At 41.4% G+C, this 18940-nt stretch overlaps 3 protein-coding genes across 4 annotated transcripts in view; 2 read left to right on the top strand and 1 right to left on the bottom strand.

Annotated features, from left to right (window-relative positions):
• Positions 1-1637: 1637 nt before the first annotated feature.
• On the top strand, positions 1638-2287 carry LOC133391277 (immediate early response 3-interacting protein 1). Its single transcript, XM_061644036.1, has 3 exons — positions 1638-1870; positions 1955-2056; positions 2143-2287. The coding sequence occupies exons 1-3, from the start codon at positions 1783-1785 to the stop codon at positions 2196-2198; spliced, it is 246 nt and encodes an 81-aa protein (XP_061500020.1). The 5' UTR covers positions 1638-1782; the 3' UTR covers positions 2199-2287.
• On the bottom strand, positions 2107-2971 carry LOC1276061 (biogenesis of lysosome-related organelles complex 1 subunit 2). Its single transcript, XM_315366.5, has 2 exons — positions 2507-2971; positions 2107-2417 (listed from the first exon to the last, which is right to left on the bottom strand). Exons 1-2 carry the CDS (start codon positions 2798-2800, stop codon positions 2289-2291), a joined length of 423 nt encoding a protein of 140 aa, XP_315366.4. The 5' UTR covers positions 2801-2971; the 3' UTR covers positions 2107-2288.
• Positions 2972-9470: 6499 nt separating this feature from the next.
• LOC5667116 (uncharacterized) overlaps positions 9471-18940 on the top strand; it is a 79513-nt gene continuing 70043 nt past the window's right edge. For both annotated transcript variants that reach the window (XM_061644034.1, XM_061644035.1), the window contains exon 1: positions 9471-10016. In XM_061644034.1, coding sequence (XP_061500018.1) covers positions 9863-10016 — 154 coding nt within the window. In that variant the 5' untranslated portion in view covers positions 9471-9862. The remainder of the gene's footprint in view (positions 10017-18940) is intronic.

Raw genomic sequence — 18940 nt, forward strand, 5'->3', positions numbered from 1 at the left:
ATTGATTGCAATATAAACTCGATTGGCCGTTGATGTTGGTGAACCAACGGAACGTCCGCTTCAACGATCATTTCGTTTTGTCGATCAACCTGCAATAACTGCTTTTCGAAATATTTGAATACGTTTACAGTGCTGCGTTCGGTGGTTGACGTTCCGCAGCATCAGAGTGGCCAGAATCTTTTGATGGTTTTCGGTAGGCATATCAAATTTTTTTCGGTAGTTGTCGGTAGGAGTTTATTATTTTTTTTGGTAGTATTCGGCAGGCTTTGAAATGTTGTTTGGGGTGGTGGGGGGAGGGTGGGGAGGGGGGGGGCTTGAGATCGAAGCTAATCTGCCCAAAGAAGGTTCAGCAGTACGAGACAATACATGCTTTATTTATTTAAAGGAGATAGTTTAGATTTGGTACATAGTGGTCACATGAGGCCTTTCTGAAGAGTCGATCTCAAAATTGTACTAGGGTATCTAACCCAATGAGAATTGAGATGCACATATGCTTCAGAACGTTTAGGACTCCCTTTTCGGGGCTCCACACGGCCGTTTAGGACAGTGCAAATCGAATGTGCTGTCAGCAGCTATTTCGATAATTTGGATGAATTGGTAAGTTTAATGATAACAAAACATAAATTAGAGATTGTTTTTACAAATCCTGTTTAGGTGTCTCCTAAATTGATTCCATCATATGACAAAATCGCACGTCTTAGGCAGCACTCAAGCAACAATCGATCACGACATCGATCATGAAAAATGCATGGGATTTGACATGTTCGATTTGCTAACCAACAACATAACATCTCATATAAAATTTTACCAGCGCGTCCGATTTCATCGCATCTCACCCAAGCACCACAGATTAAGCTTAAACGACTGGAAAATTGAATATCCATAGAAAAAAAATGAAAGCTCCACAGCTTCATTGGTTTGATCCATAGATGGCGTATTACAACTCATCATTATATTGCTATCCTTTTCTTGCAATGTGTTTCGACAAGTTTCATCTTATCATGACCTATATAGCCTCCTAACTTTCTGAGCAAAAATCTATTTGAATGGTCGTGTGGTCAGATACGTGGGTATCAACACCAACGACCATTACTCAAATCTCACTTGCTTCAGTGCTGGTGGTTTCCATTGGAGTTTAGTATTTAAACAATTGTATCGCCGTTCTAGTTCTAGCGATGCATAACTTCAATGCGAAACCATACAATAGTACAGAGGAAATGAGAAAGCTCTCCTCCAAGCGATGAAGCTCAACTGGTTGGGGTATCCCACCAACAGAGAGTGCCACCAGCTTTTTTGCTATTTTTAGAATGCATGAGTCGTTTGCCGTCTGCTAAACGAAGTCTTTCTATATTCCGTTTAGGTAGAGAACTTGAGTCGTTTAGAAGCCGTTTAGTGGTCGTTTAGTGGATTTGTGGCACTTGGGGAGCATCTGTTTCAGGTTTCTGTTACGTTAAATTATTTGGGAAAGGGTTTATGACTTTTTGGTCAGTATTATGAAAAATTCTGCGATTTTCGGTGGGATAAATGAAAAATTGGTAGTTTTAGAAGACTCATCTGTGAGTCGGTAGGCATATCAAAAATCGGTAGAAATGCAAATAATTCGGTATTTCTGGTCACTCTGCGCAGCACGACTGCCCAGATGACGTTAACGCAAACTGTCAGCGCTGATCCAAAACAAACTCCTCAAATCAGTATCGGCTACAGCAAGTTTGCGATTTAATTTTGCATTTATTTCTCTCGAAACGGGTCCGATTTTAGTCCGATAAAACGTAGACATACACCATGTTCACCTTGTGGTCACTAGTGGAAGCATCGTTGCTATTTCTGAACGCAGTGTGTGTCCTGAGCGAGGAACGATTTCTTTCCAAATGTAAGTATGACGTGCAGCATCATCCGGCCGTGCGTGCAATACAACTGCTCCGGCCAAACCGGTACATTCGTTTTCCTTTTGCAGATGGTTGGGGTATGTCCACACAAGTGCAAGGGTTTGGAGAACCGGCCTCGACCAAAGCACAGATCCTGCTGCTCGTACGATCCATACGAACAGTGGCCAAGAGTAAGTGTAGTTCCGCAGCTTCCGTAGCAATGGAGCAAAACGCATTCATCTAATGGGCTAACGAACTTCTTTGCGTTTATTTACAGTTCCATTAATATTTCTTAACATAGTAGCGATAATGTTTAAACTAATTCTTGGCTGACGGGGCTGCCGGAGTCACGCCGTCCTTTTTTTATGTTGCGTATTGCTGAATGAATAAATATATACCCACTAATGTGTAATCCCCATCAATCTACTGCTTGGCTTTCAGTGACTTAAACTTGTTCTCCAAGCGAATCGAGTATGAATCGAGCTGATATGCGGCTGCCTCCAGCTTGTCCACCGTGGACTCAATGTCATCAATCCTTTGCAGCAGGGGTTTCTACAAAAATCGTCGCACAGGGATTGAAAGAAATAATATATCAGCACTCCCTACTGTTCGATGCTGTTCAGTTGTCAACCCGCCCTTACCAAATCCTCATACTTTTGGTTCAGTTCTACGTTTTTCGCAGCGATCGATTGCGACATCTGACGCATGTCCGCCACCTTGCCCATCATCGCTCGGTTCATGCTTTCAATCAGCTTGTAATCGTCCACCGTTGAGGCCAGCTCGTGGGTAATGTAGTCGCCCGTTTTCTGGAACATTTTTGTCGCCAAGCGGGATAGGTTCGGGTCGTGTGCATCGAACGGCTCGAAGCTGGAGGTTGACGTGGATAGCGTGGGTCCCTTCCGAGGCGAATCAGTAACGCCGTAATCCTCTTCCATGTTTTAGGTTGAAGGCGAAAGTGATGATGAGTGGGTTGGGAGGAATATTTCACAGCACAGCACAGCACAAAAATCACGGAAACCGCAGAAAGACGACGGCTGACTGCGACTGTTTACCAGCGAAGAGGGTGTTGTTATTGTTTACATTCGTTGTTGGGAAGGAACCACCAGCGGTCATTTCGTTAGACATGTTGTTTGTGTAGTTTTATTTAAAAAATAGTGAAATAATAAGTAAAATCAATATGGGTCCATTTAAAGCATCTACTTCTTAAAATAAAGAAGTATTGCTGAGCTATTTGCCCAAAAGATCGATAAAAAATTAACTTCCAGTTGACAGTGAATGTGATCTAAAATGGGCTCGAACAATTCAAATCGACCGTTAGATACTAAGCCATCAACTTAACCCTATTCCAGGCAACCGGCTACCGGACGACCCGAGTTCGATTTTGATTGCTCATTTCTCTGATTGTAGGAATCCGATTTAAATGAAATTTGAAATATGTGTGTAATCCACAGCCATCTTTCACTGGAATTTTTCGTAGATTTTTTGAGTAAACTTAACCTGTTTTTTAGAATTAAATTTTCCAATACCCTTATTCCAGGTAACCGGGCTAACCGGTTAGCCAGCGACTTTGGTAACTTATAACTTTTGAATGCGCAATCCAATATCGATGCAATATTCTGACTAAAATTAAATAAACTAATGCAGTTTCTATAACTGTGCATAGATTGGTTCAACTCGTTACCGTTTTTTAGTTATAGCTTTTGAAAATTGAAAGGATTTTTTTGGAAAAAAATACAAAATGTAAAAAATATTTTTTCAGTACTTTACAAAATTTTCACAGCAAAATAGTTCTAGTAATTTTGACAACTGTATGTTTCACGTCTAGTATAAATTTTTCAGAATTTTTCTATAAGCCATAAAAAAGATTAAGGAGTTTCCATTTGAATAAAAAGCGTTACATCACACCTGTCATAATAATTTTATAAAATGCAGATCTGTAAAATGCACATGCAACATAATGCATTGTAAACATTTTTTTGAACACTACTTAAAATCGGACATTCTCCATTCCTTACTAAAATTGCCTCGTAGCTTGCCAATATTGGCCAATATGGTGCTGAAATTTGATAATTAGCCATTAGTTACAAGTCATTAGCGTTAGTCTAACAGGCAGTATTAATATTTGATGTAGATTGAAAAACCCGTAGTATAGAACAATAGTTCAACAAACAAACACAATAGCAATGATTGGTTTACAAAGATTATGTTTAAAAACCTGCCTGAGTTTTTGTAAAAGCATAGCCAACCAGTATTCTAATCAATGTGTAAAGACGAGGAAAGCGGTTAAAATAACTGTCCCGGAAGCTTCAAATTGATATTTGTCGTAAAACATAAATCAATTGTCTTATTTTCTCTAAATTGATACAATATTATACTTACACGAAGCAGGCCAAATAAACGAATTTAAAATTAATCGTTGACTAATTTAAAGCAAACAAACAAAAAACTAACAGCAATCAGCTGTGTGTGTGCGTGCAAAATTCCTCCCGGATAACCCAACGACATCGCGAGCGGCCGGATCGGAAAAGCTTTCGCTTAATGGAGCTTTTCCCTTCGGGTCAGGGCGAACATTTTACATGGCATTTTACGAAAACAACCTTCACTTCCCTTTCGAACACACACATACGCACTCGCGCTTACACTGTGTGCAGTATGCAGCTCGGTGTGTGCAGCCATCATTTGCCGTCCTGCTCACGCGCACCCGGACCCACCACCGGTGGCGATGGCTGGCTGGAAGGATACCGTCCGTTTCGATGGGACGGTCACTATTTCCTGTTACACAGCTCTCCTCCACCACCACTAGAGCAAGCTGCAAGTGCAGTTCGTTCGGTCGTTCGGTGTTCTGTTGTCTCGGGTGCCCAACGAAACCCGCTCCAACTGTATCCACGTGCAGCGCCGGGATGGTTCGTCCTTTTCGTTTGCGCATCCTGGTCGGGGGACGATGGTGCCATGCTCGCCTGCCTGGATGCTTCTTTTCCTCATGGTCATTCAGCCCATCGATGGGGAGGGAGTGTGTGCACTGGCGGGGGATTGTTGTGGGGCGGAAAACGCTGAAACATGGCATCGGGAAGCAAAGCTGTACATACATATATAAACGATGTGCAGTAAGCGCACCGCCAGTCAGTTCTACTTTGTAATGCAGTGTTGCAACTAGTGCAGCCCCGTGCTGGCTGCACCGACTGGTTCGTGCAGGTCGTGCCTGCTGCTGGGCGTGTTGTGCTGTGGCTCTGTGTAGCTGTGTGTGTATGTGTTTGCGAGAGCATCGCTTGCTGCGTTGCTGTGGTGTGTTCGTACATCAATTTTCAAACCACACGTCGGTATCGTGTATCACACGGCGCAGGTAAGGCGGTTGGATTAATGGTCTGCGTTTAACTGCGCTCACCACGTGGGACGATGGCGATAAAAGTGCACCCGGCCGGGTTGATTTAAAACTGCGCCTTGCTGAGCTAATCCAGATACGAAGCAAGACGAGCAATACGTGAAAAGCTGTAAATAAGGAGTGGTGCTCAGTGCCAACAGTCACAACTGATTCAATTAACGGTGCAGTATCGCAAAGGGGTTTAAAAATTGATACGACTTTCCCGAAATGCCATCCAATCAGAACCTTGGCATGGCTTGGATTCTTTTTTTTTGGTGGGTGGGTGGTGTAGGGGGGGGGAGGGGCAGTTTTTTCATACGACCGAACACTGCTCGTGATGGGTCAATTGGATGAATTTAAAATTCATGAACCGTTTTGCCCGCTTGCAAGGGAGCATATTTCACACCCACGGGCTTGCTTCCCTTTCCTTTGCAGCCCAAACGCAGCCCCAAGTGCCACGTGGTGATGGGTGGTTTGCTTTACAGTGCCTTGCCTTTGGGGACGCTGGCGAATTGCAATAAATTGTGGCACGGGGGGGAAAGAAGAAGACCACTACCCTTGTCTTTCGAGGCGGACATGTTCGCGTGCTGCAGTGCTTATTTTGCTACACGCACACACACACAAGGGCGTGCATTCGTGGAGTTTTGTGGTTGCTTCAGCGATCTGTAATGAACGGGAATAAATTTCAGGGGGAAGTTTACTTTTTAGCATCATTAGCTTTTCCATCCCGGGCTTCGTTCGGGGTGGGTTTGCGTGTCCGTACATCCAGCCCAGTCAATAGATGCTATCCTCCCGGGTGGCTATACGGGAAGAAGCTAATGAGCGCATCCGGATTTCATTAGATAGGGCTAATTTTCACCTATGTAAACTATTTACAGAGAGATTGTTTTGTGGTGTAAGATGGGCAGTTGTATGTTTAGAGTACAAAAGACGTAGCTAATTTTTAATGTTTATTATTTATTTTTTACATCAACCTGTCTTTCATCTAGACGGGATTGATTGGTTTAAATCAAACAAATAATTAACTATCTTAATTAATTTTTAGGATAGTCAATCCTAAATATTAATGAATTACAATAATCATGTTAAAATCATTTTTGATAGACCTTTTTAAATCAAATCAAATCTAGACTTTCAATGAGAGTATTTATGTATTAAAATTTAGATTTTAATAATTTTTCACTACTTAATTTCATTGAACGTAAGGAAGTTTAAAACCAAGATGCATTGTCTTGTATGATGTATTCTCCATTAAACAATCGAAAATTGGCTTCAGTCTAGGTCAGGATTGAAATGAAAAGACAATGAAATGAATGAAATGAAAAGTATTTCAGAATAAAATAATTAGCATTAGAACAAAATAAGAAACATGAAAACTCATATAGACTGGCAAATAGACCACCTAGGTCGTTACGCCAAAGAGGAGAGAATGAAAACAATAGGAAACCTCAATTTCTTCTTCTTTGACGCAACAACCGTTGTCGGTCAAGGCCTGTCTGTACCCACTAGTGAAGTGAGCTTGGCTTTCAGTGACTTATTGTTACCATAGCAAGACAGTCAGTCCTACGTATGGGGGAACGGTCTATTCGGGGCTTGAACCCACGACGGGCATGTTGTTAAGTCGTACGAGTTGACGGTTGTACCACCAGACCGGCCCAAAACCACAATTTAAGAATGTTTTATTTAATTCATATATGTATTTATGTATTTATTTATTTATTTATTTATTTATTTATTTAGTTTTTAATTAATTAACTTATTTATTTACTTATTTACTTACTTATTTAATTCTTTATTACTAGGCGATTTATTTGGCTATTTTATAACTCAATAGTGAACATGAGGTGAGAAATTATTGAATTTCTCAACTAATATGTTTTTATTAAATTTTACTAGTTAAATGTGTATTGTTGTAGGTGATATAACTTGTATTTGGCGTAACGTCCTACGCGGTCCTACCGGCCTATACAGATTTTCGAGACTTAATTAATTACCACGCAGCTAGATAGTCAGTCCTTGCTACATGGGGACGGTCCATTTGGGGCTTGAATCCACGACGGGCATGTTTATTTATTTATTTATTTATTTATTCATTTATTTATTTATTTATTATTTTTATTATAAATATTTAGGACCGCCTCAGGTGATATAAATCAAACATAAAAAATGGTACAATATGTTCCTCATTGACCATACAGGGTTTTCCAAGTCAGTTTCAAATGTAAACATTGTTATTCACCGCGTGCGTTGAGTTTGACAATTGTGTGTGATGTGTTGAAAATCATGTGTAAAAACTGAAATTTCATTTTGAAGCAAATACACCATTTGACAGCTGATGAAAAACATCTCGGATGCGGTGAATTGTTATATAATTATTCACCGCATCCAAGATGTTTCTCAACAGCTGTCGAATGGTTCATTTGCTTCAAACACATGATTTTCAACACGCAACAAAGAACTGTACAACTCAATCCATCTTGAGTCGTGTTGAAAATCATGATGAAGATATTAAAAAAACATTATGATCGAAATGAAATATCCGTATGATGCGCATTAACATCTTGCACGAGGTGAATAATGATGTTTACATTCGAAAGTGGCTTGGAAAACCCTGTAATTATGTGCACATTCGATAGTGACTTGGAAAACTCTGTGGTTTAAAGAAATGGTTATCTAAGAGTAAAAGTAATAATTAATAAGTTTTTGCAATTCTAATGACACATTGAGCAGAACTTCACAATGCGCTAATGTTTAACAAAAAAGCCTAATGGAATTCAACACAAAAAAACACATCAATACAAACATCAATACACTCAGTCAAAAACTATGTAGAAATAATAGTGAAATATATTTATTAACGAATAATTCAAAAGCTCTGACCTCATCTGGTGTATTTTTTTTCGCTCAAACCGTTCATTCCAATAATTTGGAATAAATATTTTATATTTCGCATTTTAACAGCAATCCCGCAAAGCAAAGGTAAAAACCAAACACCAAAGCCCTTTCAACAAAAAATGAAGATTCCTTCCACCACGAAACGCCAAAACGCCAAAGAACCGAAGGCTGCCATTGCACTAATGATACATAAATTTAACGTCTATTGTCCGTTATTCTCTTTACTTTCACTGCACACCATTATTTAACCTTTTTCTTCATCTTCATTCATTCTGGATGTTCTACTTCTTTGTTTTTCTTTTTGGCAGATTGCACGGCCGCCGGTTTAAATGATAGTCACTCCCGAATGCGCCAACCCCCTTGGGCACCCGATACAAGCTTGCCCTTTCATCATACCATTTTTGAGCCCGCGTTAACGTGCTTTTGTGTCTGTGTGTGAGTGTGGTTGAGTGCATCAGGAGCAAACAGAAAAAGTGTGTATGTGTGTGTGTATATAAAAAATCCGCTAGCGTGGAGGAGCTTCCCCTGCAGATCCTTCCCACAGCCGGTTCCGGTTCCGCTACCGTTGCGACAATGTGACTGTGAAGTGGTGGTGGTGGAAGAAAACGTCGTGCAAAAATGAAACGAAGAAAAAAAAATGCAAACAACCCCAACGCTGCCCGAGCAGGAAGTGACAGTGCCGTAGTGGTAAAGTTGTGTGCATCCTATCATCCACTAACAGTGTCTACTACTGCCACTACTACTCCTGTGGCGGCTGCTGCTGCTGCTGCAACTAACGATGGGTGGAACCTACCAAGAGCATCAAAATCGTTGCATGCGTTAAAGTTTTGCATAGAGCTGGACGTAAAGCTGAGGGACGCGTGCACGACTTCATGCCCTTCAATGTTGTGCAAGTATGTAGAGGTAGAAGCAAAAAAAAAGAATGGAGCAAAGGTGGAATTTATTTGAGCACGTGAAAGAAGTGGTTTACTTTTTGGGGTGTAAGTTTGCTTAACGAAAACCTCCGGTGCAAATGGTGCAAGTATGCACCGAATGTAGAAATGTGTTCCCAGACAGTCGACCAGTACGGTACGTACTGCTTATCACTGATTTGTGGTAGGAAAAAGTAAAGCAAGAAGTGTATGTGTGTGTGTGTGTGTGTGTGTTTTTGTGAAGTTAAAGGTACGAATAAACTGATAAGACTCCCGCACGAAAGCACGAACGATCATGGGAGCGCTTGCGTGAAGCAACCCAAAAATGCACTGTAGTTTTATCAAGCTTAAAGCAAAGTCTTTTAAAAGACCTTACCAATACCAGTGAAGAGTTTTTGTTGCGCAGTGAAAATCCAAACCCATCAGTTCCGTCGATCACACCTTTCAAGTGACACACTCGAGACAACTGCTGCTGATGGGAGCCGTTCCTCACTGCACAGAAACAACTCCGCAGGCAAGTGTGAGCCATCGGCAATGAGGAACATCTAGATAAAATCCCTTTGCCGGTAAATTAGTCACGTTCGTCCCGTGCGCGCTCTCTCTCTCTGTATCCCACGCGCAATCCTCTCTCGCTTGCTAAGATGAGCTACAGTGCAGTTCCGAATGCGTTTCTTGCGTTTCAGAAGGAACTACTACGGAGCGGGTGCCCATTATTAACACGCCTTTAGCCGCACGTCGCCCGTGCACGCCATAGCCCGTAGTATTAGAGCCCACTCGGTTTCGGTGGGTGTTAGCTGATTCGCCGGAGAGAGTTAACAATTTGGCCCCAGACGATGGGCGATGATGTCATATGCATCGACTCGGACGAAGATGAGGAAGCGGATGAGGCTCCGGTTAGGGTCAGGGAGCCGATCGGAAACCGTGCGCATCGGTTTGCGGGTGCACGTGGTCGCACCGGCGGAAGACATCGGTGGCAGCGACGCAAAGGTAAGTAGGTGTGTGTGTGTGTGTGTGTGTGTGTCATTATTCACGCTCTTAAGGCATGCTTGAGGCTTGGAAACTGTGACACACTTGGCGGTAGATGGGACGTGAGTGTTGCAACAGGCCGGAAAATGGATGGAGGAAGTGGTATGCATTACAGCACTTGGGCGTTTATGAAAAGTGAAGATTTTGTCTCGAAAATAATTGCTTACAATTTGCACCGTGTGGGTAAAGTACAGCAAAAGAGTGCATTAGTACGAGGACAATAATTTTAAAAGCTTTTGCAAGGACACAACGGATGTTAAACATTATGTAATATTATGTTTCGAACAACTTTCCAAAACATTTGTTTGTCTAAATTGAATAGCGCTAAAGGAGCTGCTAATAATTACTAAATCGATGTTGACACTTACTTTCGTGTTTTTACAACTCATTGAATCTTCACAATGGCATCGTGTGCATGGACGATTACATCGATCGTTCGATTCATTTCTGTCCTCTTATCCAATGGCTTTTATCGAGTTTATTCCATTGTGAGGCGAAGAAAACAGCATGAGGCCATGATTATTCCGCCTGCTTTCTGGTGCTCCACTTCAAGGATAGCGTCTTTTGTTCTAACGTGAGCCATGTTTTCGCTGTAGAATCATGTTTTCGATTCGCTTGCCCCTTTTCCATGTGCACAAAGAAAGTAGAGATGCGAATAATTGTACCAAATGTTATGCATCATGCCATGGGAGTTTTTATTTCGATGGCAGGAAGGTCGGTAAGTGACAATTAATACAGACGATTTCATTCAATCCGGTACCGAGTGAAATGCGTTCATGTTTAATGTGAAGTGAATCGAGCGTAATCAATCGGAGACCAATATCAATTAATTTAATTTAAATGTGATTGATATTGCGATCAACGCATACGATCTACGCTCAGCCCATATAATTTAATAATTAAATTAAAATAAATACATTATTTAATTTGCAAGCCGATGCAAAATTCAAAATGAAGTATACAAAATGTGCCAAGTCAATAAATTTTGGGTAAATACAGTGGAGCTCCCCATCACGAGTTTATTCCGCTCCAGTGACTTACTCGTATGTGCTAATAAAAAAAAATACAGCTATCTGAAAATTTGAGTAATGTATAATAATCAATAATAATGAATAAAATACTAACAAATGGGAAATTACTTGTAGTTCACTATTTCTTTGTAATTGTTTTAGTTTTGTATCTTAAAAAAACACTATTTGGATCAATTTGTATCGGTGTGCACTGCTATTAGAGTTAGTTCTACACTAAAGTGTTTTATTATAATTAAATCTACATCACACTTGTACACCACATATGTAGTCATATAAAATTCCTACAAGTTGCACCCAAGCAATTGGCAGGGAAAACTCTCCCTTTCATGAGCAAGTGAATCCAGGAAAACGCATAACAAACACTCGCCAGCATACATCACACATTTATCTATTTATTTATTGAAGATAATTGTGTGGCGCGCGTGAAAGGGGCCTTTGCAATATTAAAAATAAAATAATTCTTAAGATAACCTTACTTGCTATATATTTGAATACAGACATGAACATTTAAACGTGTCAACGGTAATATTGAAGTCAAAAAAGCAGTAGAACTTATTGAAAGCTTTGCACATTGAGATAATTGGATAATGAGCTCCTCTGTAAGTACGGGCCCGGTCTATTTTGATCAGAAAATTCCGAGGACGTAGTGCGTGGTCAGGGGCGTACAAATTGATCTTAAGAAGAAGCTCGGGAGCATCAATTTCACCTTTTATTAACATTGCTACAAAAACTGCTTCTGCTACCTCCCTACGTCTCTCTAAGGACTGCAAACCTAGAAGAAGCCGTCTAGTTTGATATGTTAGAGGCTGGTCCATGTTCCACCTTAAGGTTCTTATAGCTATTTTTGTGATTTTTTTTTAATGCGCTCAATTCGTGTGAACCAGTTGTTAGTCTGCGGAGACCATGTTACAACATTGAGTTAAAGTATGGCCTGGACTAAGGCGACGAACAGTTGTTTTAAACAGAAAGGGTCATTAAAATCAGATGTCAGACGATGAATAAAACCAAGCTGCCGATATGCTTTGTCGATGACGTACGAATATTGTTGACGGAAGGAGAGTGACGAGCCAAGAATAGTACCGAAGTTCTTAGTTTCTATGTTACGTGGGATTACACACGAGTCAAGATTATAGTCTCGCTTAGTAGGGTCTTTTTTAGGAGTAAAACTAATCACGCAACACTTATTGACACACAAGGATAGCGAGTTCGCAGAGCACCAATTGCTAAATTCGTCTAGGCTCTGCTGGAGTGTCGAGTTATTCGAATTATTTCTAATGGTCGCATAAATCTTTATATCGTCCGCATACATAAGCAAACATTGATTTGGAAGCGCAAATACAACATCATTAATAAATTAATTTCTGCCTTGCACAATTATGCGACACTTTTCCTCCTGGCAATAGAGTTATATTAAACTATTGCTTATAATTAAAGCTCTTATTGAGCGATTATCAAACCAAAAGTAATCGTTTTTTTCTAGATAGGTTCGGGTTTAAACACTACTCCCTATATTGTTTGCCACCAAATAGTATGATATATTACTGACTGCATAGTGCAAGTTTATAAAAGTCCTCTTATGTGCAGCAAATATACTGTTATTTCAATTTAGTAGTGATAAATGTCCCACACATAAGCAATAAACAATGTAACACACACAGACACTCCCGCGAAGCAACTACTCTACTAACAATTTCCAGCTCGAATTCAATTTCATTCCAATACCCAACCTCTGCCACCTCAAGGGTTGAGCGCGCGAGAAGCGGGACGCGTTTTCAATCTCACCAATCATGTGTGGCCGTGAGGCTGCTCTTCCCGCCTCGCCCCCATGCGTGCAACCCTCACACCAACGACTGCCAACGGAGTTTTAGCGCACAGCGCGAGACACACCTTCACTGCACTGCGCCCGTACACACACACTCCGACGATCCATCGCTGTCAGCTTGTACGCGATTATGTTTCGACGCCAGCGTGTCGCGATGGAGGCGCCACACACTTTAACCGAAGGCTTGCCGCCCGGACACCCGCCTCGACCAGCTGATGCAACTTTAAACGACAATGGGAATTTCTTCGTTCTCTTTTTCCCTCTCTTCCCTTTCGTACTATCTCTTCATCGCTATCTCTACCGTTCTATTTTCTGCACACGAAAAAAGGGAAGCTGTCGTGGTGCTGTCACGCCACACGTTGTGTTCGGGTACGGCATGTCTTCCTGTCTGCTTACATAACCTCAAAGTATCAGCCATGTGGCAGCAGCAGCCGGAATTGGCGCTGGAGAGAGCTGTTCGCATCCTCCCAGACAGTCTCCTTCTCAGTCGTTCCCTGCCTCGGCGCTGCCCTGTCCCTAAGGGAAAGGCTTTTGTCAATTACAATTTCCTTTGCTGCAGTTTAGGGAAAAAGAGGCAGGAAGCAGGGGCGTGGCGGGCAGAAAAGTTTGCCAGGTTTTCCGTGGCCCTGGGATTCCCCGCCCGAACGGGACAATCATCTACTCGGGGAAGACGCTACAAACATTATGTTCCACTTGGGAATTCTAAAGACGGTCGCTTCCTGGATGGTGGCGAAGAATTCGGCTGCTGGCCGGGAGTTATGGCTCGATATTGCAAGTGTGGTTTTTGTTGTATCGCTAGACGGAGCGGGCGCACGTGTGTGTGTGTGTGTGTGTGTGTGTGTGATGGGGCATGTGTGGGGTATTAACTTTGAAGATATTATGCAGATGACTTTGAAATCGTACACGGTTTCATCTAGGAATTTGTTCCTATTTATAGCGCTTGGTTTGAAGGCAGAGAAAAAATACTTTATGTGTTTGGAGTTGAACAGGTAAAAGGCTTTTTTAATCCTGTTTTGAGAAATGAAAAGTAAGTTTTGACCTCTTAAAAATTTACCTTGCTGTGCATATATTCAGATCTCAAAATATTCAAATTAACGTATTCCTTCAATGTAATAAGTGCACTAGCCACTTGTAAAATCAGATTACGTTTATTCTAACTATGAAATTGAAAGCGTTGTCTAACATATCAGGAGCTCTGAAAAAATACATTCAGTTCTATTGACGATTATTTATTTGAACGAATCAATAACTACAATTTAAATCAACTTATTGATTTAAATCTCTAGTAAATCGTACACTTTATCGTCAGTAAGAAGTTACGCCGCTATATATTTGTCTTTGTTTAAGTTGATTTTTTTTAAATGAATATCTTTATCTTCTTAATAATAAAACTAAAATAAACAACCATAGCCTAAAAATGGTTTCTTGAAAAAAATCCCTTGATTGCGGGTGAAGTATCATATAACATTTCAGTTTGTCTTTTAAAATTTGCATTGATTCATGAGTGAATCCCTATTTTAACTCATTTTCAAATTCTACAGAAAATTCTGAAGACCTACCGAATGGATAGACTTTTTTTATTATATGCTATTATCGAACCGAAGATTATCGAATATTTAGGCCGGTCTCGTAGTACAGTCGTCAACTCGTACGACTTAACAACATACCCATAATGGGTTCAAGCCCCAAATAGACCGTGCCGCCATACGTAGGATTGACTATCCTGCTATGGGGGGAAATCAATTAGTCACTGAAAGCTAAACCCACAAGAGGTAAAGGCAGGCCTTGACCGACAACGGTTGTTGAGCCAAAAAAAAAAAGATATAATCGAACCATGTCATGTATTTGTCATACATACAGATTATTGAAGGACGAACTAAAAAGCGATCGGATTAGGAAGATGAAAAGTTTGTAAAGTGTACTTTATTGTAAAAAAGGTCCTATTGATCTTGAACTTTACATTCTGGTCCCCTCACAAAATGTACAGCAACCACAATAACGTCTATCATCAGAACAGCCAGGCGCCTCCATCACCTGCCATTGCAGAGGATACTGAGTGGTGGGTCACCATTGCAAAGTGGATCCACTGTTAGTGAGTGTATGAACCTCTTTTAATAACTACAAGGTAAGCTGACCAACTTAACAAAAAATAAAACAAATCATGGGGCTGTCTTGATTCAGATATCTTGGAAATACTTTGTTTCTTCCCCATCGATGAAACTCGTCAATGTCAATGTCATGGTAATATTTTAGCATCCAATTCTTGGTCAATCACTTGGTCACGACATTTACTGCCGGCAAGTAACAATATGAGAATGAGCATGAGCCTCACCTCTGATCATCACAGCTGTCTACGTGAGCTGACTTGAACTTCGTTTTGGTCATGAAAGATGGTGACTGAAACAGTGACATTTGGCAGCACTCCTGATTATACTTGCGACACCATTAAGCTCAGATTGTCAATCAGAGTATCGCGTTAGACTTAAGCATTCACATGTTACGTTTGGCATGTCATGGCGCACTTTCATTGAGCATTAGCAAGCAGCAAACATCAAACTATTACGGATGTGTTTATTGTGGGGATCGTCACGTGATGCTCATAACATTTTACAGCACTGCTTACAAGTACCATTTTGTGCAATAATTGTACAAGCTACAAGTTTGTTAATTGTAGGCTAACACCATACGAATAGCCAATTATACCATGCTGTATAAAAGCTGGGATAAGCTGAAAATAACGTGTAAGCCAGATAAGCCGCCACGGATTATCCATCGTTATGTTCAATGCAGCTTAATAATATGTTATTTTTTATGTCTACAGATAGGAGATACACAGATGTACAGCAAATAATTGGGGAATAAAAGGTTAAAAACGCTTCTGCAGCGATCTAATGTAAAATTAATGTAAAGAAAAATGTAAATATAGCTCAAATGCCAACGAAACAATAACGAAAATAAAGCCTTTTTGCACTTATTAAACATTATTTCAACGGTTACTTATACCATTACATACATATTCACTTAAAATATGTGTGATTAAAGGCAAATCATCCTCTTCAACTCCTTTTTGAATGAATGAATGGTAGCACAACTACCAAAACTGATGATGGAAACCAGTTCCGCGCACCTTGTGGAAGAGAAGTAATGCAATAAATTAAAATGCGGCAGAAACGTGCTCTAAAAAACTCTTTCCTTGATAAAGGTTTGCACACTGGAGGGGCAACAATCATAGATCTATTACGGCAAATGTTCTTCAACACCCGATTACATTTTATGAACCCTCTGACATTATTGATTATGCTTTACACCAATTATTTACAAAGTCCCTGTTTTTGTTTTTATTGTCTACACTGCACATTCATCCTTACACTGCCCTTTGTGCAGTGTTTGCCACTTTTTCCATGCTATATTTACTGCACTGGCATTTAACTCCGCCACCAATACTATAAAATACGACTACGTCGATTTGATGAGCAATAATTCTTCTGCGCCCAGCTCAAACCTACCCCTAGGTAGGGCCTGACTTCCGAGCAAATAGCTCCTGCAACAAAAAAGACGAAGTAAAATCGTACACAAAGCAAAGAAAACTGCCCGCCGTGATACTCGTAGCTACAATAATCTTATCAATTGTGTACAGTGCTGGCCGGAGCGGTTTCCCCACACCCCGACCCGCCCTCGGTAGAAATGTCATTGCCAGCGCGTCAGTCGAAGAAAATGCAATTGATTGTGAGCGACGCGGATAGTTTTTATTCGTACCCATCGCTAAACTCCGCTCCCGGATAGTTAGAGCTTGCCTCCTATAACTCCCCTCCCCTCCACTCCCATCATCCAGTAGAAAGTAGTGCCTGATTGGGCGAATGCAGCGCAGGAAAGACGTCAGCGTCGGCCAATTGTGCACGGTCATGCAACATAAATCAGCATCAGCCCGGTACCTCGGGAAACTCGGCTGACGGGCAGAACCAGCCGTCAGTGATGGGACATACCGGATTGATGCTCCTGATTGTTCACTTGGGAACAGGAGGGGAAAGAAAGGGAGGAAAGGGAAGGATTTTAGGACGCTTTTAGTCGTCGAAGCACTTTGTAGCGGCTAAGCCGGTCCGACGTGCGGGCAGTGGTGCTTGTTTTAATAGCCAGCTATCGTCCTCTAATGTGACTCAGCCTTGCATTTAGAGAGTGGCAGTGAGTGAAAGAAACAGCAAGCGAGAGAAAACCAACACCTTCAAACACCAAAAAAGCGTCGTAACGAGCGTCGCACTCAACTGTCATCCCGAGTGTAAATAGTGACGAATGGGGTTGAGGTTGATGAGTTGTATTTGATTTTCCCACCTCATCGTCATTAAGATAAATTTCCACCCCACTCTTTCCCTCCCCACTACACCCCTGTTTGGTGACTTCCGTAGGTAGGTAAATGCGAACCACTTTTGCACCTTCTACCAGTGCAAGGGGAGACAACAAAGAGACTTTTTGTGCGGTTTTCGGGGGGGAGTAGGAACGTGGTCTAGGGGACACATTCGTTCATTCAGCGCGAATCACTCTCGGATCATTGGTCTGCATTCTGGCGTGATAGGTATTTCCGGTGGCCCGATGGGCAATGATTGTGCACTTTCTTGGTGCACTTTTACGTTGCATTCCCGTCCCATTTTCCCTGCCCTTTTGCTCTCGTACGATGCTTATTTTGATTTTGATGAATAGAACGATTGGAATGGAGGTAGGTAGCGTGAGGGTGGTGATGAGCATCCCTTTCCAAACGTCCGCGCATCCACACACAAACCCCCTCTTTGTTCACCCGTTTGTGACAGGCATGTCTTGTGAGGGGGTGATTTATGAACAAGTTTACGTTCAACCTAACACATTATCTTGCCTCCCATCACCCTCTCCTCTACTCCACTCCATGACCTCGCTTTAGTGTCCCCGGGATGGGATGTCTTACCATTGTGACCTTCTTTCTGGACGATATTAAATATTAATGGCTTGTCGAATGCATTTTCTCCTGCACTATTTCTTGCTCTCTCGTGCTCTTGTTCGCTCTCTCACTCTCTTTTTTTCTCACGCTTTCTCTCTCTCTCTCTCTACACACATTTTGTGGTGCAGTTTTGGAATAGTCAGCATTTTTTGACCGCAGCACAAGCGCTAGGAGAATTAACGCTTTCACGACCATCTTTTTTTTTCTTCTTTTATTTTGTTGTGTTGCCCTTTACTTTCCAATACAAAGCGGACCGAATCGATGCTAACGATCGTCACAGAACGGGGCGGGCTAAAAACGGGAGTTGTTGTTTTTGTTGGTGTTGGTGCTGCAGTTGCACTCCTTTGACTGTGTGCTGCCAACCCAGCTCGCTGCAGAATTAATGTGTGATACAAATAAATCATGAAAGAGGGCAAGCAAGTTTCAATTTTTTATCGTTCCATTTACCAAAAAACCCCAGCTCGTGTCCATATTCTAATGGCGTTACTTTTTTTGGGAGATCTTTCTGTTGTTATTGTGCTTTCAACCAAAGTCTGCAGTTGAAGTCGGTCAGCTCGCATCATCGCCGACCGGTACAAAGTAATTGTGCATACGTTAATGGTGAAATCATTTATCAAACAGTCGTTTTTTCTTCCTGATCGCGTTTTTGAGGCAGAAATGGGCAGGGGAAAGTTCAACAAACGGTAATTAAAGTAGAAATAAGCGTTCGGTTATTGAGGTTGACTGACAAAACAAAGCAAAAATGGTAGGGAGAAAAAAAAGGTAAATACGTAGCAATGAATGTGCTTGAAGAAACGCTTCACCGGGCTCGGTTTTGTTCATTTTTCATACGCTCAATAGCGGTGTGCATTTGGCTGCTGTTTGCCGTTCATCAGCGTGATTGCTGGTGGCGAATCATGGCATTTATTCGTACTACTGGGTGGCTTTTGTGTGGTTTTCGGGTGCATTTACGGCATTTACGTTTAAAAAAAGACAATCTACAATTTAAATTAAAAAAAAAGAGACAGACACATTATGTTGATTGCCGGTGCGTGTAAGGGCTAATGTAAACCATCAATCACATCAACAC

Source organism: Anopheles gambiae, chromosome 2 (assembly GCF_943734735.2).
Source record: "Anopheles gambiae chromosome 2, idAnoGambNW_F1_1, whole genome shotgun sequence".
Classification (NCBI taxonomy): domain Eukaryota; kingdom Metazoa; phylum Arthropoda; class Insecta; order Diptera; family Culicidae; genus Anopheles; species Anopheles gambiae.

Coding starts and splice junctions, on each gene's coding strand:
- LOC133391277 (XM_061644036.1), top strand. CDS start 1,783: ATGTTCACCTTGTGGTCACTAGTGGAAGCATCGTTGCTATTTCTGAAC. Junction 1,871..1,954: donor GGAACGATTTCTTTCCAAAT/GTAAGTATGACG, acceptor TTCCTTTTGCAG/ATGGTTGGGGTATGTCCACA. Junction 2,057..2,142: donor CATACGAACAGTGGCCAAGA/GTAAGTGTAGTT, acceptor GTTTATTTACAG/TTCCATTAATATTTCTTAAC.
- LOC1276061 (XM_315366.5), bottom strand. CDS start 2,800: ATGGAAGAGGATTACGGCGTTACTGATTCGCCTCGGAAGGGACCCACG. Junction 2,418..2,506: donor ACCAAAAGTATGAGGATTTG/GTAAGGGCGGGT, acceptor CGATTTTTGTAG/AAACCCCTGCTGCAAAGGAT.